Source organism: Pieris brassicae, chromosome 10 (genome assembly GCF_905147105.1).
Source record: "Pieris brassicae chromosome 10, ilPieBrab1.1, whole genome shotgun sequence".
Classification (NCBI taxonomy): Eukaryota; Metazoa; Arthropoda; class Insecta; order Lepidoptera; family Pieridae; genus Pieris; species Pieris brassicae.
The window spans coordinates 15,537,351-15,561,247 of record NC_059674.1 but is presented as its reverse complement, the minus strand read 5'-3'; the positions used below and the strand labels follow the sequence as shown (position 1 = coordinate 15,561,247).

Below are 23,897 nucleotides of genomic sequence, written 5' to 3'. Positions count from 1 at the left end.
CAATCTTGTCGATTCGGAATCTTTATTTAAATACGTTCTATAATTTAAGGAGAGTTGGTATGTTGATTGATTGAATGTTATTTACTTGGTACTTTATTTGTGTAAAAGTCTGCGTAAGATTAAACTAAAGTACAGTTTACTACTTCTTTAAGCAGTGGTGCCAACTTGGGCGATTTCCCCCGTAATTTAAGGGGAAGCAAGATTCAGGGAGTGTTTAGTGGGTAGATGTTGGTTGTTGATGATGGTTGTTTAGGGGGGTTTTTAGGAGACACTTTTTACAAGGACTATTAAAAAACGTATGTTTCCACATAATTTATATAAATCCTCGAATCTAACCAACAAACTAAACCAAATGCAAACTTTTTATAAGTTAAACCCCAAGATCGAAATAACAGCTGAACGTTTAGAAAAGTACAAAATAATTTGGAAAGCGGTAAAAAATACATGCCAAGAAAAGTTAAATAACTAAACTTAAAGAAAGAAAAGAAGAAATATTATCATTAATACGTATTATTATGTTATTAATTTAATATATGTATAAAATTGTATATGTGTACAACAGCTATTTTATACTTACCACTTGAATGTATAAATTTTAATTTATTTATCAAAGCAAGTGTACAATAAATTTTTTAGGTGTATTCGAAGTTGGTCATAGGGTGAATATTTTGTAAGAGTTGGCATCACTGTCGTTAAGTCCTATTAACTAAAACCGTACATTAAAGTTAAGTATAAGTAACAAGTAGTAAATTTTTCACCGAGGAGTATATTATATAAAATACATGTTGTTAACTGTGAACTGTGGCCAACTTCACTTCGAAGTCGTCGTATTTTAATCAAAATAATTATTATTAAACATAAGATTGTCGAGAGTAAGCGAACTTTAGAAGTAAAAACAAAATCATTCGACCTAAACACTTGCATAATATTAATTCATAATTGTAATGACAAAATAATGGTTGCTATATTAAACTGGTTTTCTTGCATTTAAATTAATATAATTAGTGTCACACGTTGATAATATCCAATATACAACTCGGATAAAAATTATTCGTAAAAAAAAGTTTAAAGAATATTTGTGAAATGGAAGGTGGATATGATGAAATTATATCAGACAACCCATTTTTTGTGGCTTTTAAAACGGAATATTTGGAGCTATTTCAACATTGCATCACTGAATCATGGATAGTTTGTGTGCCCCGCGTAGGAAGCCTAAATACTCGTGCGTTTACCATTGAGGACTACTGTGCCCATGTCTTAGTGCCTAGTGATGAATTACCAGAAACACACTATACCACCCTTACTGAAAAACAGGTAACTATTGCTAATAAAGTAATCACACTTGACATTACCAAAGGACTACCTCTTCAAAGTCATATCCTGTTTGAAGAAACATTCTATACAGAAGATTTTATAAAATATAAAGTGTGGTGTATAGAAGCCCCATTGGAACCAACTTCTAATGTTGGAGATAATGATGTCACAAAAGAAAATCTGTGCTCTATTAATGACTGCATTGATTTACTATGGACGCAAGCCGCTGGCCGTCAGGTATTGGACCAAATAGATTTAACTGTCCAAATATTTATTAAAAAACACCCTACACTTCCTGTTGCTATAGGTAATTTAAAGGATGCTGTTAGTGAGCTTTATACACAATGTCTTCAAGTTGCATTGCAGAATAAGCGTTTAAGAGATAAATCTAAAACATCTAAACATATACTGGAGAACATTAAGTTAGCTGTTGAGTGTTACATGCAACAACTATTATTTGATTACATTTTCAAGCCTATATGTACCAGTTGCTCATATGAAGATTCACATCTTAATAAAAAAATAAGGAATATGTGTGACATACAGCTGAGAGATCTTGATATCAAAAAAGAACTATATCATGCTGTACCTAAAGCAAAGCAAATTCTTTCTAAAATTGACTCATATAATACAGTGTTGGAGAAAGTTCTATGTTTAAAACAAGCATTGAATGCCATTAATAAAGGTGATTGTAGCACCGATGCAACCTTATTAACTGCTGATGACTTATTACCAGTTTTTGTATTTCTTTTAATTAAATCTGGTTTACCTAACTGGTACAGTCAACTGACCTACATGAAGGACTTTAGATTTAGTGGTATTGGCAAAGGTGATGGTGACGAAAGTATATTTCTCATAACTACTCTAGAAGCTGTCATAGAACACATACAATCAGGAGCATTAGCAGGTCCTCCTGATCCCGAATCATATTATTATGAAAGCAATCCCTCTGAAGACAGTATGAGCTCTTGTAATCAAAGACGAAGCAGCATGACAGAATCTACCTCAACCTGTGAAACAACTAGCCGTGAAGAAACTTTGGAGTATGTGTTTGATTTAATCAAAGCTAATCACACGGAACAGGTACAGTCATTGTTAGAAAAAAATAGAATACATTTAAATAATATGCATGATAATGAAAAGAGTGCCTTCAAGTTACCATTATACGAAAATGAAGTTGATGATGATGATGATGACAGTGATGTTGAAATATTCCAAAAATTATGTCATCCACTTTGTAATTGTAAAAAATGTTGCCAAAAGTTATCTAAAAATCTTTTAAAAACATCTCCCACTATAAATTCCAGAGACAGCCATGGTCTTACTCCATTACATGTAGCCTCTATTCATGGTAAAGCAGCAATTGTTGAAAGTTTAATTGATATGGGAGCTGAGCTAAATGCTACAGACCTAAATGAATGTTCACCATTGCATTATTCGGCTTCAAGAGGTCATCAAAATGCACTGTTGCTCCTTTTACATTCTGGTGCTGATATCAACAAGGCTAATATTGATAAGAATAGCCCACTGCATGTAGCAGTTAACAATGGCCATTTAAATTGTGTCAAAGCTCTTATCTACTTTGCAGAACATGGAAGAAAGCAGATAAATATAAATTGTTGTAATGTAAATGGAAATACTCCATTACATTTGGCTGCAAAATGGGGTTATGAAGGCATTGCTAAGTTACTAATAGAAAATGGTGCAGAACCATCATTGCAAAATCGCAATGGGAAATCTGCATTTGACTTGGCTCATAATTTAAAAATTTTGCAGCTTCTAAAATCCAGTACTCCTAATTTATATGAATATATCCATATTACGAGTTTGGATATTAAGAAGCTGAATTTAAAGTATGTTAATGCTGTTTCACAAAAGTTACAAAGTTTAAAACTAAAAAGTAATGACCGCAACAATGCGTCTAAAACAGTTGACAATCTTAAACGCATTGAAAGAATTCTGCAGGCCATTTCATATGGTGATATTAAGTTGGCATGTTTTTACATGAATATTAATTATGAAAACTTTATAAATATTACAAGTGAAATTAAAGAATCTCTTTGTCACCCTTTATGTGAATGCCCTAATTGTAAGGGAATAATCCAGTCAAGTTTATCTGATTTTGATGTAAACTTTTGTGATTCAAATGGTTACACACCTTTACATTTTGCAGCCCGGTATGGCCTTGATGAATTATGTAAAATTCTTATCTTAAATAGGGCAAATATCAACATCAAAAACAAGAAAGGGCAGACACCCTTACATTTAGCTGCTATACATAATAAAACTGTGGCACTTCATTATCTGTTGGACAATGGTGCAAATATAAATGTGTTTGATCTCTCTGGTAATACTGCACTGCATGATGCCTGTGCGATGGGAAATATAGGAGCCACAAAGACATTGCTAAGCTTCCAACCTGACTTAACAATGACCAATGCCTCGGAGAAGACACCATTAGATGTTGCAAAACAAAAAGTCCACTTAACCATTATAGATTTAATTGAAAAGTATCTAAATAAAACATCAATTTATAAATAATCAAAAGCATTTCTTATTGTTATAAAAAACTATTATTATTTTTTTTAATAATTTAAATTTTTGCATTCCAGCGTGTTTAAAATTTAGTGTTTGTTACTTTAGAAGTGGGCATGGTTTTTATATAATCAATGTAATGATATTATTGCGTATTGTAATGTATAAAGCAATATAATTTAAGTAAGCACCAAAGTTTATTTATGAATCTTGTTTTGTTACTTATATATTTGCACAAAAGTTGATTTTCTGCAATGTGCCATACGGGACCAAGTTTAAATTTTTGAGACTGATTGTACTTTTTAATTTACTACTTGACAAAATTCTTGCCTTGCAATATTTTTTATAACTGCATTAAATAAAATAATTTTTAAATAATATAATATTTTATTGACATTAAACCTTTCTGTAAGTTCTTGTGATGATACAATATAAAACTTATTATAAATGTATATAATACGACATTAGGCAATAGGTGTGTTACGTTTTTTTAATTTGCTTTTTTAAATAAAGAAAACCTATTTAAAGACTACCACATACAGAAATGTACTTAGAAGTGATAAATAAATAGATTTAGTTTCAAAAATATTTATCTTTTTTATGAACTCTAGATTTACAGTACTACCATAATACTTGAATCGAGTTGAATAGCACATTAGTTAATTAAAAACACGTTCGTGTTTACCAATTGCGATTGTTAAATCATTCCGCATTCATGTCAATGTTAAAGAAAGCGGCAAATTTTTCATATATTACTTTCGCGTGATTTAGAATTATGAATTGAAATTCTTTTTTATGCGTACAATAATGATGCAATCTATTTAACGAAAATACATTTGTCTGTTGAGCAATTTGTTTGCATGTAAATGTCCTTAAATGTTACATACTGCTATAATGCTCCTCTTTACACTTAAACCTAATATAAAACTTGTTAGAGAAACTTTTTTACCTAAAAAACTTTCAGTCACTTCACACAACATCATATATAACAAACATTTTCAACATAATAAAATATAATTTGTGTACTCTTCACTTAGCTAAAATATATTACGATTTCATTTAATAATAATCTTATATATAGGAATAATAAATATTTTAAAAATCCTAAAATGCATACAATAAAAATAGTCAATTGCACGAAAAAGCGTTACCTTCGAGAATATGGTTATATGAGCGCATTAGTATTAAATTGACTAGCTGTTCACTGTCAAATGTCACTGGTATAATGTTATATAAATACATCTTAAAGCAAGCTAAATTAATTTTGAAAATTAACACCAGTATATTAAAAACTATTAATTTAGTAAAGCTTACTTTTACATGTGATTAAAATATTCATCCGGCTCGAAGGACCATAAAAATTCAGTTTCTGAAGATTTGCCAGGAGTAATCTCACTTTTAATTAAAGTAATAGTTGCTTCTTCGTATCAAATTTACCTATATTATGATGAACAACTATTTTATGAATAAGGGAGTGCAGCAAATGTGAGCGTATAACGTTAAGGCAATAAAGTGCATATATTCGATTGTGAATTGATTCGAAATTGCGATTTTGGTAAAACTTATGTTAATTAAAAAAATTTAAATTTTGCTAGCGTTGCTATGTTTACTAAGAATTCTTAACAAATGGCTTATGTCAAGTTTCATAATTGTCTTAATTATGATACCAGTAATTGGTCCCATTATCCAAAGTTATCAATTTCATTAGAAATCTATACTATCAAAGTACGTTAAAAATTTACATATCATACATATGTTTAAGTTTCGCTACGATATGGGCGTACACCACTTCTATTTGTTCATAAATTAATAATGAAACAAAATGGTTACAAGAACACTATTACTTTTGTGTGAAAATCTAATGTTTTAGTTCAATATAACTTTTCCACTTCGCATTCAATCAAAATATATATTTTGTCTTTTATATGCTATAAGAATATTACGTGCCTAAAATTTTTGTTCACAAATTTTTAAATTATAGTAGTTTTTTAGAATTCGAAACAGGTTATTTAATCTTAGACTAAATGTACCGTAAAAATCGGCATTACATTTTCCCTTGACTAATTACTTTTCATTTTACGTAAGTACTAATTACATATTTTTATTCATCACGTTCTGACTAATGCCCGGACTCCAATACTAGTTGTCATAGACTTTATAAACAATAAAATGTATAGAAAATCCACGGCTTAACCCGGGCAAACCTTAGTAATGATTTGGTACCTTATAATCGAAAACTTATAATTAGCTTTGTTAATCAATTATTTAGTTTTTTTTTGTAAAATCTAATACCAACATTGCGCATATTTAAAATATTTAACACTAACTTTGTGGTGGCAAGCTCCACACGGGCATATCATGTTTCTTCTCTTTCTTTCTATAATGCCTATCTCTTAATCTCACATCGTCCTGTCTCGCTCTATCCTCACTTCTCCAGTCCACTCTCCTTTTAGGTGATTCTCTTTTGAATCTTCTCTCTGGGTCGTTCTCTTCGTAGTATACTTTGCTTTTAACAAATAGGTCATTTTGGGCGTGATCAGAGAATTCTTCCGTCGCGTCAATAAGTTCTGTGACGTCATCTCTGTTGAATGTGAAGGTTTGTGTGAAGTAGCCGAGCATTATGTCTTCGTGACGGTATTGCTGCATTTGAAGAAATACGTGAGGTAGGAGAAGTGGAAACCTTTGCAACCAGTAAGTTACAAAACCGTCCGGTACCTTGCCAAGGCTGTTCCGAACGTCGGGTTCCAGCTCTCGGTAGTGGTGTTTCTGAGAAAGAAAGTTGAAGTTAGGTTGTATTTGAGGAATTAATTTTATTGAACTAGAAAAGCTGCAGTAAAGATACAGGCTGATAAGACGCGTTTGACTTTTAAATTGTCTTCTTGTGAAATTATATGAAAGGATATTTTTGTAACTTTTGTAAGAGAGAATTTTTTTTTTTTTGTTTTTTTAATGAGTCGCCCTTAAATAAGTTGGATCATCTATATCGCAATAGAAAAACAATTGGTTATTTTTACCACATATTTTTTTTTAGGGAGAAAAAGATCCTACGGGACGCCCAAAAAGGGCAATCGTGCTTTTGAGGGAGGAGTAAATGTTTGGTAGTTATAATCCAAAATATCCTGACACCCACCATCTTTTATAATTTTTGATGTTAAGATTTTTTTTTTCAGTTATATTATTGTTTAAGATTTGTTTGTTCAGGTTTTTGTAAATATCCTTTACACATTTATTGTATTTTATATAAGCAATGGAATTTTTTTTCATGATATTTAGGTTCATATATTTAAACGGGCAGAAGGCTCACCTACTGTTAAGTGATACCGCCACCCATGGACACTCACATTGCCAGAAGGCTCGCAAGTACGTTGCCGGCCTTTCAAGAATTGGTACGCTTTTCTCTCGACCCTAAGTCCAATCGGTTCGGAAATACTTCATAGGGCAGCTGGTTCCACAGTGGTGGTGCGTGGCAAAAACTGCCTTAGAAAACGCTCAGTTGTGGAATGGACATCGAGGTGATACGGATGGTATGTTGCCTTGACGTCCGATAATGAAACTCAGCTGCAGGTGTTAATCCGAACAACTCTGTACACTCTTTATGGTAAATGCGGTAGAAGATGCAGAGAGACCCCAAATCTTTGTGACTGGTCGTCGTCGTTGAATACGGTCAAGGGTAAGGAGCTGGTACCTTATTCCGTATAGCCCTAAGTAGATGTGCGACACGGTCGCCCCGATAAGTCCGTCTCGCTCTCAGGTCATTAGCAACGATCGAGCATACATGTCCACGCCAGTCGCCTCTCAGCACTCTTCGACTGCCCAACTCTAATGGGTGATCTGCGCCTGAATTGCAGCTTTCTACATGGTCGCTTACGTCCTGAAACATATCAATGGTTCAATGAATCGTTAACTATTAAACACTGTTTAACAGAAATGTCAACAGACAGTCACAGATTGCTGTGTTGTTAATCTTAGTTTGTTTAATAAAATAACAATAATATTAGGATTTTAGATGTAAAAAAACATTTTTAGTTATTCACAAAATTATCAGATTTTTATGAATCATTTTGGAGAATTTCATGCAAATACATTTGAAGATACGTCTGTATATATATCAGTCTTTATTTATGGTCCTTCGAACCGGAATATTACCTGTAAAAAGTTAAGTATACTCTGCTTGCCCCAAAATATGGGATACTTAAGCACAGTTTCACATGGAGGCCGCGCGGCTGCCTTAGCCGATATCATTGCTCGAATCAATATTTTTGTTAACACTACTTCTTCTTCAGGTAATAGTTTACTGCAAAAAAAAACTTATTGTTTATGCCTCAACTTTGAGTTGTGTTCATAATTAACTACTTCGTGCCGATTTTGTAAATGTATAATTCTAAGTTATAATTTTTTGAATAAATAATTTAATAAGGTAATTATCAATTTTTAAGTCGAATATTCAAGTTTTAAAAAATTCCAAAAATAACTGATAAAAATCAATAAACTTACTCTAAAGTATCTAAATTATAATCTCCAGTCAGTATGTTCGCCTGTCTTCTCAAGACATCGCCAAATGGATGCTGTCCCTTTGATAACACGTAATAAAACACACAACCCAGTGAAAACATATCTACCGAAGTTGTCTGAAACCATAAACATATTTTAATTTTAAAGTCGTGTTGATAATATGTGACATAGAACTTATAGCTACTACTAGTCTAGACACATTAGACATGTTGCACTCACTCATTTACGCACATGCATACACACACTTATACATTAGGGTAAGAATTTGTTACAAACAGTAAAACAAAGTCAAAATAGTAATTAAAAAAAAAGAATTTATTACTTATTAAAGTATATATAACTTTCCTATGGAAGTTCCTTTCCTTTTCCTATTTTCAGGAAAAAAATACCCTTAACACAGGATTTTTTTAAATGAAAATGGCTTTCAAATGATACTTCTAATGAATAAACACATTTTTATTTAAAATCTTCGTAAAATATATATATATTGTAAAATTATAATAATTATAATCGCAGAAAGGAATAATCTTGACGTTCGTTTACATGTTTACAAGCATGGTACGTCATCGCCGCCATCTTGTCCAGTAAAACGTATGGAGAGGCTCATTAAAATTATGAATTTATGGAGCATAACAGAACTAAAACTTACAATTTGTGTAGGTTCTATAATCAATAATAAATAGTCTGAAATGTTTTTTTTAAATCATGTCAATTAGCATATAATGCATAAAATTTAATAAGCTAGCGCGTATTAAATTATTTGTTGGTGTTTGCAAATAAAAACAAGTTTTTTTTAATTAAGCTACATTTTGATAACCGCCATATTTGTTTTTAAAGTATTTTAAACATACCGTTCTTTCGCCATTAATCATTTCCGGGGCGATCCATCCATCCGTACCTGTTACTCCAGAACGCCTTGAGAAACTCACGCGACCAATATTTAGTTTTTTAGATAAACCAAAATCGGATATCATGGCTCTAACTTCGCCAGATCCAGTCGGCATCGAGAGTAATACGTTGTGTGGTTTAATATCTCTGTGAACTGTAAACACGAATTAGTCAATATCAATTTGACACTATTTGACAGCTGTCAGACGATGACAAGACTAATTACGTTATACGGAGCGTCATTTTCAAAAATATTCCGACGTAACTATGGTAAACCTTTAATTAGGCACCGGAATCGGAAAGAAATAAAAAGAGAAACAAAAGTTTTGACGAGGGATCAAAAATCTTGGAGCAGTTCTGTTGTTAATATGTCCACCATAAATCAATCGGTATACTTAGTCTTTCACAAGCAGTTTCAATTAAATCTTAATTGAAACTGCTCTCTCATCGGCCATTTATTTAGCTTTTAGAATATATTATTTATATATATATATATATTAAACCGAATTTCTATTAAACAAGCAATATAGTAGGGTCCTCATATACTGTTAGTGGTGGACACACACTGTCAGTAGACTTCATAGTGGTATAGTTTATATATATATTAGGTTCTTACATATGAAATTGGCGTTTTGTCGTACTGGCCACTTTGACCTCAAATACCTCCTCTTTGGTTAGGAATTCCAAATTCAAATTTGTACAGCTATTTACTCATGTATTTGTGCTTCGATGACCGTCATTCATTTGTTTTTTTCTGTTTGCGTCACTCATTTTACAAAATGGAAAACTTAAAGTATCGCATTATTTGCGAGTACGAGGGAAAAAATTTAACTCTGATGGGGCAGTCCAAATCGCCTTCACAGATTTTATTGATTCCCGTCCGACTGTTTTTTTTAGTAAAGGGATCAATGAACTACCTATAAGATGGCAAAAGTGCATAGAAAACAATGGTTCATACTTTGATTAATTAAATATATTATATTTAAAAATGTTCGACTTTTTGTTCCTCCCATACAAAACGCCAATTTCATATGTAAAGACCTAATATATATATATATATATATATAGTATAAGTATTGGTAGGCTCTTTTCTAGAGGGAAGTATAGTATTGGTTACAAAATATCATAGCAACTGGATGTTTATTGTATTTTTTTACTAGAATAACACGTTTTTTTAATTCATGTATTACCTATATCCATGGAATGTAAATGAGACAGGCCCAATGCTGCTTGCCTCAATACTTCAACAGCGTCAATTTTACAATCAAAACTCAGTTTATTCTCAACGTAGTCCTGTAAAGTGGCCGAGCACAGCTCCAAAGCTATATATCTGAAATAAAATAATGACTAACATTGAGGCCCGTATTCTAGAAGAAAATAAATCTAGTTTCAAGATTCTATCGATTCCACATAGTGGTACTGGTTAGGTTCCACATAGCGGTGGGGTGCGGAAAAACTAAAAAAATCTGTTGTAAAAAAAATATGTTTTCCTTTACGGTTAAAACTGATTTGCGTAAAAAGACAAAGTGAATTCGTGTTCAAACGCACTTTTTCACAGTCGAGTCTCAAAACTCGTGATTACTCCAGAATAAAGAACTTTTAAACAGTTCAATTTTGTGTGTTAAACTATTTGAATAAAGCCCAATGTTTGTGTACGATTTTAATTTTCGTTTTCGGACCATATCTACAAAACTAATAGCGCTACAACCTTTTTAGGTCTGGACCTCAGATTTCTGTATATATTTAATGACCATTTATCAATCTAATAGGCAAGTAGTTGAACAGCCTTCTGTGCCTGACCCACACCCCCTGATTTCCTCACGATGTTTTCCTTCACTGTTCAAACGAATCTTGCATGCGCACATTGAAATTACAGTACATTGGTGCACAGGCGGGGATCGAACCAACGACTGGGGCTGAAAGTCGCACGTTGAAGTGACTAGGCCAACACTGCTGATACAAATATGAAGAACCTTAACCAATTTGCGTGAATATAAAAAAAATACCTGAATTGTTTATCCCGTTCCGTACAATAATAGCGTACAACGTGCGCGTGCGCATCGGATTCTCTCAAAAGTGCCACCTCGCGATCGGCAAACGTAAAACATTCCGGGAGAAGCCTTTTCACCGCAACAGCACGTTTGTCGAACGTGCCTCTGCAATTTAACAAACAATATTTATAAACACTTTTTTGCATTAGAACTAAATAATAATACTAATAATAAAAAAGGAGATGTTAAGGACATCACTAGAAAACTGGACGAATGTTGCTCAAGGCAAAGAGAAATCAAAAGGAGGCTTTTACCCTAAAACGGGCCATACAAAAACTAGAACACTAACAAAACTAACACTAACCCAACTAATACTGAAGAATAAGAAGTGTAAACTAATCAATTATTGTATGTAATAATTAATAACGGTGTAATAATAATAACTAACAATAAACTTTTAATAAAATCACAGTGAAACGTGCTTCAATGGCATGAATTCATTATCAAAATAAGTCGTCAATTTATTAAATATCAAATGTCAATTGTCAATCTAATAGGCAAGTAGGTGATCAGACTTCTGTGCTTGACACACACCGTCGACTTGTTTAGCTCTAAGGCAAGCCGGTTTCCTCACGTTGATTTCCTTCACCCTTCGAGCGAATGTTAAAAGCGCACATATACAGAGCTTACTGGTGCATCGGGGGGGATCGAACCTAAGACGTCAGGGATGAGATACGCACGCTGAAGCTACTAAGACACTGTCCTATATAAAAAATTGTTTATTTTTTTACAAACTACATATAAATATTAAATATCATAGATAAAATTTAGTACAATAAATTAATTTCTGTTGAATCCCTTACCTGTAAACAAAAGTGCCTTCACAACCTTTACCCAAAACCTGATCCGTATAGAAACAAATTTTCCCGATTTGTACGAGTCCATCACCTAACTCCAACAACTGACCAGTCACTTCGCCTTGGGATGACGTAGATGTGTTAGAACTACGTGATCCACCTTGGGATAACTGTTGAAATTCTCGGGCCTAAAAAAATTTGTTAGTAAATTCAAATGGCCTAGAACATTTCAAATAACCTAGGGGTGATCGACTATCAATGGCTCTGATCAGTGCCGAATAACTTTTGAAAAAATTGAGATTTTGATCCACGCGATCCCAAGCGACATTATTTTATTTCATTTTACTTATTAAGAAGATTTACAGATTATAACTAAACTATTTAATTGTGCATCTGTACTAATAAAACATCTTCACATACAAACAAAAAATTGTGGATGTGTACAAACAAAATCATTTGAATCCAGGCTAACTGTTACAAATAAAATAATAAAAAAGAAAAAAATAGTTTCTCTAAAACCTTTTAAGATCTGGGCCTTAGATTTATGTATCTGTTTCAAAATAATTTGTAAATCTAATAGGCAAGTAGGTAATCACGCGCCGTCGACTTTTTGGTCTAAGGCGCTTGCCTGCCTTAAAGGAAACCCAAGCGGGTGTTTGTGTTTTTCCCTGCACCGTTCGAGCGAATGTTAAATGTGTACATAGAAAAAAGTCTAATTGCGCACAGCCGAGGCTCGAACCTACGACCTCAGAGATGAGAGTCGCAAGCTGAAGGCACTAGCCTAACACTGCTCTCAAATCAAACATTAAACATATGATACAATATTTATTTCACTAAAGAATTGAAAGAGCAGAGATTTCCTTGCTTGCGACACTTGAATCCATTACACTAACTACGTATATTCAAAGAACTATATCGGATAATTTAGTGATATACATAAGTTACCGCAGATACAGACAAGCCGAGGATATAAGATTCTGATAATTATCGGTAAAAACATTTCAAGACAAACGCGAATTTATTTATAATATCACTTTTTCCAATCTTCTATCAATCCTAAGAAATACCTCCAATATTCAGCATTTGTCAAAGTCAAAATCATTTATTCATAGGTAACACAATGTACACTTATGAACGTCAAAAAATATATAATGCTTCTAATTTTACATTGGCTGGCAGTTCTCAAATCAAGGGCGTAGAACGGAAGAGAAGAACTGTCAATAAACTCTCCGCCACTCTTTTTAATCGCCAAGTTTTTTATTTTACACAACGTTTGTAAGGTGCTACAACCATTAAACCATGTTACACATGACATCTTAAGTAACAAATAACACTAAAATAAATTAGAAACAAAGATTTGTCTCAGATTGTCAAAGATCCTCTATCAGCAGGATGCTTGGTGAAAGAGTAGCACGCACTTAGATTATCGTGGGAACAACACGCAAATACGTAGTCGAAATAACTAACATCACCGCATACACGAATTCAAATCCGACCAGTCACCCCACAAGTTGCACCCGTTCACGAGTATGACGCATGGCCATCGGCCCTCTCGCCATATTTTAGAGAGAGAGAGAGAGACAACCCGATGGCTCCGCCACAAGCCGCCACATGCCGTCACATGATCCTTGAAATGTGAACTCGGCTCCATAAGAAAATTTACACATACATTTGTGGAACTACGGTCATAGGAATGAAAGACAGTACGATACTGGGTTTTGCTTGTTTGTGATTGGTCAAACGGATTGATCGTTTTGTGCCTGATATTGGATTATTAATGAAGCTTTGCAACACAAATACCTATGGGGTTATAAATTCATAATAAAGGCGATGTGACATAACAACTACGTACTGGGCATAAAACAACGTTGTATTCATTTTATTATATAACAGACAAGCGGGCAGGCCGCCGCCCATGCAAACTCTTAATTCCAGAGGGCTAGACTAAGTCGAATTAGGTCATAAAAAATCATACGATAGGTATGTGAAACTAAATAGATTCGATTGTAGATCTTATTATAAACTACAAGTTCAAGGGCACCGCGTCAATAACAAGGTTGACAATTGCCGATAATTTAATAAAAGTTTATTTACCTCAGTGTATTTTATTTGCTCAAATAATTTAGTATTCAACACGGGCTAGGAACACAAAATCTTTGCTAGTAGTAAAAAAGGTGTGACGTCACACGAGGCAACTCAATCCAGAGCTTACGAAACACGGCTTTGCACCAGTGGACTTTTTAAGAGAACTAGTATGTCCAAAAAGTAAATAGACAGAAAATTGTATGCCCCGTAAGTGGATAGCTGGACATCGAACATGATCAAAATGTTTTAATAGTTAATTAGCATACACACACATTAGCCACATTATATACAGACTGTGTAATCAACATTAAACAAACGTACACGACCTACAGCTTTTTAAAATACCATACTGATAAAAATGTGCTTGTTTTTAGTCAGCGTGTTCATAAAAATGTTACGTGTTTGACATATAAACCTTACCGTTATTGTACATTTACGATAAACATTACATAAATGGTATAAATAGTAAGAGAAAATTTATAACAGCTTCTGTAAAATTCCAAAGCCAAAGGAAAAAATTGCCTCGAACTGCTAAACGTAGCAGAAAAAATCTGCTCACCGATACCAATACATGAATATAGTATTAAAAATATAATCGTGAGGCCTAGATTTCTAGTTAAAAAAATATCTGTGACCACAGAGCACCTTAATCCAGATATATTTTTTTAATTTATACGAGCCACTTAATCTATATGCCAAAAACAAAAGAACGTACCTGCAGCCTCAAATACCAAAACATCGTAACCACCAATCCCATAAGCACAATCAACGCCACCTTCAAAGCCTTATTCTCCTGCTGATTCACCCAAATATACACTTGCTTATACCATAAATCCGGTCTCAGGCTAAACTCCGTAAACAATTCCTCCGTTTGCACCGACACAGATATCGAATTCGATTTTAAATTCGTCTCATTTTCGTCTTGTTCCCTTTGAACCTGGCCATTTATAAGCTTCATACCATTGGATTCTTGTTTCAAATTTGAATTTGGAAGCTGTGGCAGCCACGATGTTGTCAACTCCGGCACTTTATAGTGTCCTAGTAACAAGTAGGGCGGGGTTACGTGTAGATTTATGTCATTAAGTTGGTAGTGCACGTTTTTGTAGGGCTCATACGCATGTTCTGTAGATTGTATTGCCGTCGGGCCTTCGAGTAATAAGGGTCGAGAGTGTCCGGTTGATATTGTTACTGTGTTTTTGTCTACTAGTGATGAAAGGGCGTATAAGCCGTGGTTGTGTTCGCCTATGTAGAGAGTGGGGCTGGAAAGAATTAAACCTTAATAAGAATTCCACATGAGTTTGCATAAATTAAATGTTCTAAGGAGATATATTAGCGCTATTAGGCAAGAGGTTTTTCTTTCTTTACATTCTTTGCCTGACACACGATCGACTTTTTTGGATCTAAGGCTTCTTTACTCACAATTTTTTCCTTTACCGTACGTGCATCGTGCGTGCCGAGGTTTGAACCCACGACCTCATCAGCGATCCCATAAATAATTTCAACTAAGTTTTAAATCGTATAACATATATAGACGCGACTTTATTACATTATTTACATAACTGGACGTTCGAAAATTTATTTTCATTAAAAACCGATCTATTATAATGTGTAGAACCATTATGTATGTGTGTGTGTGTCCCGTAAACGAAACACAATTATAATTAATTTTAAGAACATTAAAAACAATATAACGATTACATGACAAGTAATTAATACCTCACAGGCTCACATAAAAAAAATAATTTACATGAAATTAAATTGGTTCTATGTAAAAACTTATATACCATGTTACGGTAAGCGATAGAAAATATAGAATACAACGGAAACAATTACATACAAGGTTACATAGAAAATATATGATATACTGCCCGTATTATATAACATAGATTGATACCAATAAACGAAATGAAACAATTTTATTTAGGGGCAGCACCCATTCCACCAGTGACCACTAGGTTAAAACTTAAAACCCACCATATAAGTTGAAAATTATAGCCTATATAAAACTATATGAAACCTCCTTTAAACTAATGTAAATTCTACATTTAGAAGGGAATAAATCAACTTACTACAATTCGATATTCGAATTCTTAATTCCCTGCCCATTTCTCAAAGTTGTCGCATCTTCCATTATATGATCCAGAGTGTCATCACCAATCGAGTTGAAAGGCACAGAAATAAGTCCATCTCTGTCTAACAAGTACGCAGCGACCACGGGCGTCTCGAAATTGTGAGACCACACAAGATCGCCAGATTTACGCGCGAACGACATTATACGACCATTTGATGTGGATGTAAAATGAATTATACCTGGAAGTAATCGTTTGATATATTAAAAAATCTATAATATAAGTATAGTCAAGACAAGTGGATCGTTAAAAAAGAAGATAGAGGTGTCATATATTAATCAAGCCAAGGAATAATTTTAAACAATAATAGTAATGCCTTATATGTAATAATTGTACACAAAACGACCTTCGCCTTTAATCGAAAGTTAAAAGACCAAATATATAAAAAGAAAAATGTAATTAACATTAAAACACAGCCAATAGCCGATTATATATTATAATATATAAGCAGATATGAACTCCTACATTATGTACGAACGGGTTCACCATATGTATCATGAACGATGTCAGAAAACGTTTATATATTTCGTGTAACAAGGGTCAAACGGGCAGGCGGCTCATCTGATGTTAAGCTATACCAGCACACCCACGGACACTCGCATTGCCTGAAGTGCTCGCAAGTGCGTTGCCGTCCCTTTAAGATCAGTACGCTGTTTTCTTGACTTGAAGTCTAATTGGTTCAAAAATACTTTATTTATAGTATTAACCTAGATTAGGTTGTTATTTAGACTAATAATAAATCAATACAACAGTTAAATTATAGCCGTGCACACTTGGGACCGAGTACAGCTGACGTTGTAATCGATATTGATAAATACCTGTGGTTGCTAATTCCTGTTTACCGTCATATGCAACCATTTACTCATGAATACTTATTTTTGATTCCTCTTTATTATATTTATTGAAGAACGAAGATAACTGTTTGATCCACATAGCTAGTTAGTATAAAACCGAGCTTCGCTGTATCAGATATTATTTAACGAAAAATGCGAACGTAATATTAAGACTACATATAAATTGTCTTTTGAGAATGGAAAACCATATTTTATCTATAGTACCAATTTGATAGATCACATTTTAATAGATAAATTTGACAATTGACTACATTGTAACGAATTCTGGAACAAAAATTGGTGCATTATGTTTATAATCAGTAAAAGTAAATCATAAATTTACCTTCTATTGTCATTATTAAAATATGAAATTAAATTTTTTAAAATTAATAAATTTTGCAGATCTATCTTCAGAAAAATAAATAACATACATACCCGCCCTTACAGGATTAAGTCATTGGTGAGGTGTCAACCTAAATCATACGAACTACAAGGTTGGGCCTACTACAGCTCCTTTTACACTCCGAAGAGTTTCCAAATATATCCTCAAGCACGCGCTTGAGTGGCAAACTTGCAGTCGTACAGTTGCAGAACAAAGAGAGCCTGAAAGACTTGGATAAAAGACCGAACGCGATGGACTTTGGTCCACCTCTACCTTGCCTAGGGACACTAAGTAGGACACCGTGGCTTATTTAGGTACGTAATCAAAACATTGGCCTAATGGTGTTGAGTTTTGTGATTAAATAATATTTTAATGTTATTAACATTCTACAAGAAAGTTTGTCTAAAAACTGATCAGTTTTGGAGTTTCCACAGTTACCAAAAACATGAAAACCCAGCCTGATATCAGTAGTCCATATTTATTAAGAACATGTGGAATCCCGCGTGATAAGCCCATATTAACTCGCCATATCACTTAGCGATAAGCCGGTACGTAAATTCAATACATTCCAACAAAACAAAATAATGAATATGAACTCCAATCCAAAAAGTGGATATACGGTCTTAAAATGTATTCAATTTTACTTTAACCACATGAGATTATCTTCAGTATGGAAGTATAATGCGATACGCTTGTTAAGGTAGATACAATACAATACATATGTAAACGTTTAATACCTACCTACTCCTTATCAATAACAATTCCTATACTAATTAGTTAAATGCCTTACATTACACTAAATTTTAAAAACAATGTCGAGTGCTATTTTTCACATCCACGCCACAATCCTATGTAGATTGCGTTTTAATTATTGCGAATTTGCAGGCATAAGATAATGCCATAATAATTTAACAGTATTTTAAATAAGCGAAATTAGCAGCAAAACCTTCAGGCAGCTATTACACGAAACTCTTCTAAACAGATCTCTATCTGCAGTAAACAACGCTTTGAGGACATTTAATTTTTCTATAATTAATAAGGGCCTTTACAGCTTAGCCCGGTCTGTCTCCTGCGGGACTCGGACCTCGGGTCGGCCCGTAGCAGTGTGGTCAATCGCCTAAAGGGCAGGACGGAAGCCCACTGGAGTGAGCGAAGTACGAAGGAACCGTGAGCCTTTCACGTCTTCCCCGTGAAGGCGGTCTTTTAGCCGAATCTGTTTTTGACCAATATTAATTGCCTCTCGGGTGGCCTTTAATTTATTGTTAGCTAAGGTGATTGGATCGATTGCAAAGATATATATTAAATTTTTAAATTGCATATTTGATTTTATATTTGTACATCTTAATCCAGTATATTGTCGTTTATTTTTATTGTATTTTGTTGTGCACACTTGTCATGTATGCATGTATTGTGTAATATTTTGTTACAGGACGCACTCGACCGGTACAAAGAACCTGATCGAAAATTCGTACGAAATTGTTCACATTAATTTTAGATCGACAAGACTTTGTTTACTAACAATAAGATATTTTTACATCAAGAATTAAATTCACCATAATTAGCACAATATTTACATTACGTGCCTAACTATAGCTTAGAGGGATTTGTAGCTTTTTTCGAAACGTGACTATAGGACCAACTTAATTGGTATACACCTCGCCAAAATTCATTGACGTAACCTAGTATTGGCATAATATATAATTCATTTTCTACAATTCGATATTATTTCTGAAGATGGAACTGCACAATTGTTTTTTTTTTAAATTCCGATTACATCTTTATTTAATGACAATAGACGGTAAATTTGATTTACTTTTAATTCTAACCATAATAATCTAAAAATTCTATTCTAGAGTTCGTTACAATGTTGTCAATTGTCAAATTCATCTATCAAAATGTGATCTTTCAAATTGGCCGTACTATACTAATTTTGTTTTCCATTCTCAAAAGAAAATTTATAAGCATTCCTGATATTGCATCGCGCTATAAAGCATACTTGACACATGAAAAATGCGTTTGATATAATAAATACTTACCATAATCGTTGAGCATCTCTTTGGCCATATCATGCGAAGTGTAATCGAAAAATGTGACATTCCACTTGTGATTTTCATTCTTGGAATCATGCATCAGTATGTTATACTCCGTACGAGCAACGTAAACACCTTTTTTCTTATCCAATTGGCAGGTATTGTCTTCATCGCTTTTGAATATTTTCGTGTTCTCGAAACCTATGGTTTTTACGTCATTTTTCATTTTATTACTTTATGAACGTTTTATCCGTTAATATTTTGACAAGTTCTTTTGTTTCTAGTTGTTTTTATCGGTTGAAAATATATAAAAGGAGTAATCTAATTAGACAGTTATATGAATATGTTAAAATTAAATTTTAATTAACTATAGTGATCATAGTGATTCAGACCAATCTCAAAACAGTGATAGGGACAATTACAGGCCATTGTCTCCTCAATAAACATCTCTTTGTCCTAGGCGCGACAGACAGCCCCTTGTGTAGAGGCTGTTTCAGCGCAGTAGTCCTGGCATGCGAGGCTGTGGCTAAATAACGTACAAAAATCCTCGGAATAGTGAGGTCGCTCCGTGAAGCCTGTGAAGTGCCCAAGAGACTTTTGTGCTTCTGGAAGGAGCTACGGTGGCTAAGATAGCTAGGACTTAACGCACAAATGACCAATTATGAGTTTAAATGCGGGAAATACCATAGGGTTCAGAAACTTAGCGCCGAGTCCAACTCCTGTACGTCAAAAATGTATTCGATTTTGACCTAAGGTATTCATAGTTTGCAAGTCTAGGGTTACATATATATTATATACGTATATTACCGCCACCGTCCTCAGTTAAAAATTACTATGAAAAATATCGTTCTTACCCGAAATATGCTCTCTGGACCCAGTCAAAGGATCAAGCATAAACCAGGTATCGCTCTTTTTGCCTGTGTACAAAATCCCATCGGTAGAACGACACGGCGCATTGGCTACCAGCTCTGGTATGGTGAAGGGCAACTTTTTTAACATCTGCTTGTCCCCCGTTGGCCCATACATATATAAGGAACCATGACGAGGATCAGGCAGAAATTGGGGCATCAAATTAGCATGTTGATTAGGCACTTTCACCACAGGTTCTGTAAAAAATAAGGTCACCTAGTTTAATGTGTCGCTAAAAAACGATAAAAGAACATCGTTAATAATGGAGTTTTTTGACGGATTTCTTTTATATCTAGATAAGGTAACAATAATATTGTTCTGCGTACTAATGATATAGTGAAATTATTTACTTCAGTTAGTATAACATTTTTTATTTACACTTCGTTACCTTACATATTATGTACATATAAAAACATGTTACATAAATTATTATTAAACGGTCTACGGGCGGCCTTATCTCAAAATACAATTTCTTCTGGACAACCCTAAAAAAAATAAGAAACAGCGAGTGAGTGTTAAGCACAAGAAGTATACACTGTATATGTGATTATTATATTTTTTTTAGATTTTAGTTAAGTTTTAGTTTGTATTTCTAACGTCCCATGTAATTTTCTTTGTTAATTTTGACGCACTTCTTGTAATTTACGGTCATTTGTTGGTTTCTTCTTTTAGGGTTGCCTGGAAGAAATAGCTGTTAGCGATAAGACGGCCTGTTGCCTAATGAATAACTTATGTAACCTGTTTTTATATGTATATGTAAGGTAAGGAAGTGTTAATAAATAAATATGTTGTACTAAGTGAAGTAAGGAATTTCACCATATCAGCTGCTTTAGATCGTATATACGTATGCTTGCCTATGCACAAAGTGCCCTTCCAACATAATTTATCTATTTCGTTATATTTACCATATCCAAAACCGTTAATTTTTTTGAATATAATGTTCGTGTCAATGTTTAATTTTGTTGCTACAATGTGCACATATAAAGTTACTTTTATCATCAAATAATGAGATTCAGACCTTATCGTAACAAATAACTGTAGTTAAAACAACTATATTGACGTATACAATAATTATTCCGAGCCATCAATTACATGACATTCACGCCGTGTTACATTTCACTTATTTTTTTTTACATGACCTTTTCCATTAGTATACCATCTAGCGATATTAATTATCGAACTCTTTTACATAATTCTAGTAATACTTCTTTTGTTTTTAAAACCGTATAAAAATAAAAAGGACAAAATAATAAATCAAACTACGTTAACAGGGCGCATCGAAATCTGTCTTCAAATCATAGAAAAACCCGACACTTAATAGAAATAAGAATTCAATCGAAACTTTTATCGAAACATGTATTATTTGTATTGTAAAGTCCATTTATTTAGAAAAAGGGGCACGAGATTCACCTGATGTTAAGTGATACCACCGCTCATGGACACTCACACAGCCAGAAGGCTCGTAACTGCGTTGCCGGCCTTTTAGGAATTGGTACGCCCTATCTTGAGTCTAATAACCTACGTGGCATATATCTAGTTACATAATTATTGATTAATTAAATAATAATTATTTTAGATATTAAAAAAATATTTAAAGTTGGCCCTGAGGTTCGAATTAGTGCTATGGACCAATGGATTTGGCTTTTTAAGTACCGAATTAACTTACATCTATGGTAAATACGGTAAATCGTGAAAAAAAAAACACATGCAATCTAAGGCCAATAGATGGTTGTACCGCCACTGGATGATTATAACAAAGATGTTTGCTGCCACGTTTCTTTGGCCAATTTACTAAACATTTATTAAACGCAACGTGTCGGTTATTATTTATCTTTGAAAGCACATGTTTCCAAAGCATTGAGATATTTCCAAACTAGTAATTATACCGAAGCAATCCATACGCCTATAACCAAATGGCCGATGCGTTGATAACAGGCGTCGCAATCAACTTTTTTAGATATGCATATTTTTAATGTTCTTATGATCAACATTGTATGTTATGTTTGCGATTCTATATTAAATTATTAATACATGTAATCTTTAACTGATAAACAAAATATATATGATTTTATATATTAAATAGACTATTTATTATTAATTATAAATTACACCCAGTGTAATAAGTGGCAAGAGGTATATATTTATTAATTGTTTACAAGCTCAAACATTCTCTAAATTTTATTAAATAATGGCAACCTCGGAGTAAAGATAAATTCATACACAAAAGAAAACATGTAAAAAAAGCAATAGGAATAAAATTAAATTAACGCTTTACTCAATTCAAGGCTAGTTTAGAGAGTAGTACACCAAATGCGTAGTTATAAATTTTAATATTGTCCATTTTTTTTGTTTATCATCTGTACTCATGAATCATAAATAGCTCATTCATTTATAAGCAATATGAGAACTTCATGTAGTATTAAATAATTCAGATAATATTATATACTAATTATCTTTCATAAGTGTGTGCCTTCTAAAATTAGGCCATAAATAATCCTTAATTTATAAGATTAACAATTATCATATAAATAGTATCTACCTGATTAGGCATAATAATTTTTTTATCAATTCCTTTTCTAGAAGTGGACTCATTCATGAAAGACATATAATGATTAACAAAATTATTTTTAATTTATAGTAAATTACATATAACCTAAATTTTCAAAATATGATATATTCTAACTGATTGGAATTTTTTTAGACTAAAACTGAGCTAATTATTGATACTTTTTAATGTTTTATTAAATATTTGGTAAAAGTCAACAAAAATTAGACTTTAAATATTAATGTAATATTATAAATATCAATTTAACTCGTAAAGCATTGCTGCAGCAAGCTGATTACTAAAATAGACATACCATCTTTCAGTTTCCATATAACATTCCCGGAGACTGGCTCCACTGCTACCATTCCACCCCCAAGTGTAGCAAACAACAGGGGCCGGTCATCCAAAGTCCTTGATAACTCAGTACTTTCCTAAGAAATAATATGATTGTTAATCACCTTGCACTTTACACAATATTATTATTATTTACACTACTATGTATCTCACCTTATTATCACTGCTTACAATACCATCTTGTCCATAACAACCACATAAAAACAATAATATCAGTAATAACTTCATACTTGCATACAATTTTTCTCATTTCTTCATTACTATCATACGTTATTTATACCGAATGTAAACAAAGGCCATTCGAATTCATCAAACGCAGCAATTTTAATGTTAAAAGAATAATCGCGAAAACGTTTCGACCAAAATATTGAAGGTGATCGGTGATGGCGTGCGACAGCCGACAACTGCGACTTGCTTACAACCTACGGATTACAATTTACCTTACGAGATTAAATTAGACAATAGACATTGACAACACCTTTTGATATTTTCATTTATTTTATGGAACCTTGAATTAATTGTAAACTTATTAT

The 23,897-nt window shown here is 33.2% G+C and overlaps 2 protein-coding genes across 2 annotated transcripts; one reads left to right on the top strand and one right to left on the bottom strand.

The window, feature by feature from the left end:
• The first annotated feature begins 576 nt into the window (after window positions 1-576).
• Window positions 577-3,887, top strand: LOC123715393 (ankyrin repeat domain-containing protein 27-like). The gene has a single exon (XM_045670384.1). It carries the CDS (start codon window positions 1,084-1,086, stop codon window positions 3,853-3,855), a length of 2,772 nt encoding a protein of 923 aa, XP_045526340.1. The 5' UTR covers window positions 577-1,083; the 3' UTR covers window positions 3,856-3,887.
• A 359-nt stretch (window positions 3,888-4,246) lies between these two features.
• On the bottom strand, window positions 4,247-23,869 carry LOC123715138 (serine/threonine-protein kinase/endoribonuclease IRE1). The gene is made up of 14 exons (XM_045669995.1): window positions 23,518-23,869; window positions 23,324-23,441; window positions 20,411-20,662; window positions 19,563-19,757; window positions 16,252-16,492; window positions 14,898-15,441; window positions 12,104-12,285; window positions 11,256-11,405; window positions 10,440-10,579; window positions 9,213-9,403; window positions 8,344-8,477; window positions 7,996-8,143; window positions 7,535-7,720; window positions 4,247-6,615 (listed from the first exon to the last, which is right to left on the bottom strand). Exons 1-14 carry the CDS (start codon window positions 23,590-23,592, stop codon window positions 6,172-6,174), a joined length of 3,000 nt encoding a protein of 999 aa, XP_045525951.1. The 5' UTR covers window positions 23,593-23,869; the 3' UTR covers window positions 4,247-6,171.
• Between the last annotated feature and the right edge of the window lie 28 nt (window positions 23,870-23,897).

Bases quoted from the DNA above. Each gene is read 5' to 3' on its own strand.
- LOC123715138 (XM_045669995.1), bottom strand. From the start codon at position 23,592: ATGAAGTTATTACTGATATTATTGTTTTTATGTGGTTGTTATGGACAA. The intron at 19,758-20,410 runs GTAAGAACGATA...TAAAAACCATAG, and splicing joins GTCCAGAGAGCATATTTCGG to GTTTCGAGAACACGAAAATA. The intron at 12,286-14,897 runs GTACGTTCTTTT...AAATTTTTTTAG, and splicing joins TTTGGTATTTGAGGCTGCAG to GCCCGAGAATTTCAACAGTT.
- LOC123715393 (XM_045670384.1), top strand. From the start codon at position 1,084: ATGGAAGGTGGATATGATGAAATTATATCAGACAACCCATTTTTTGTG.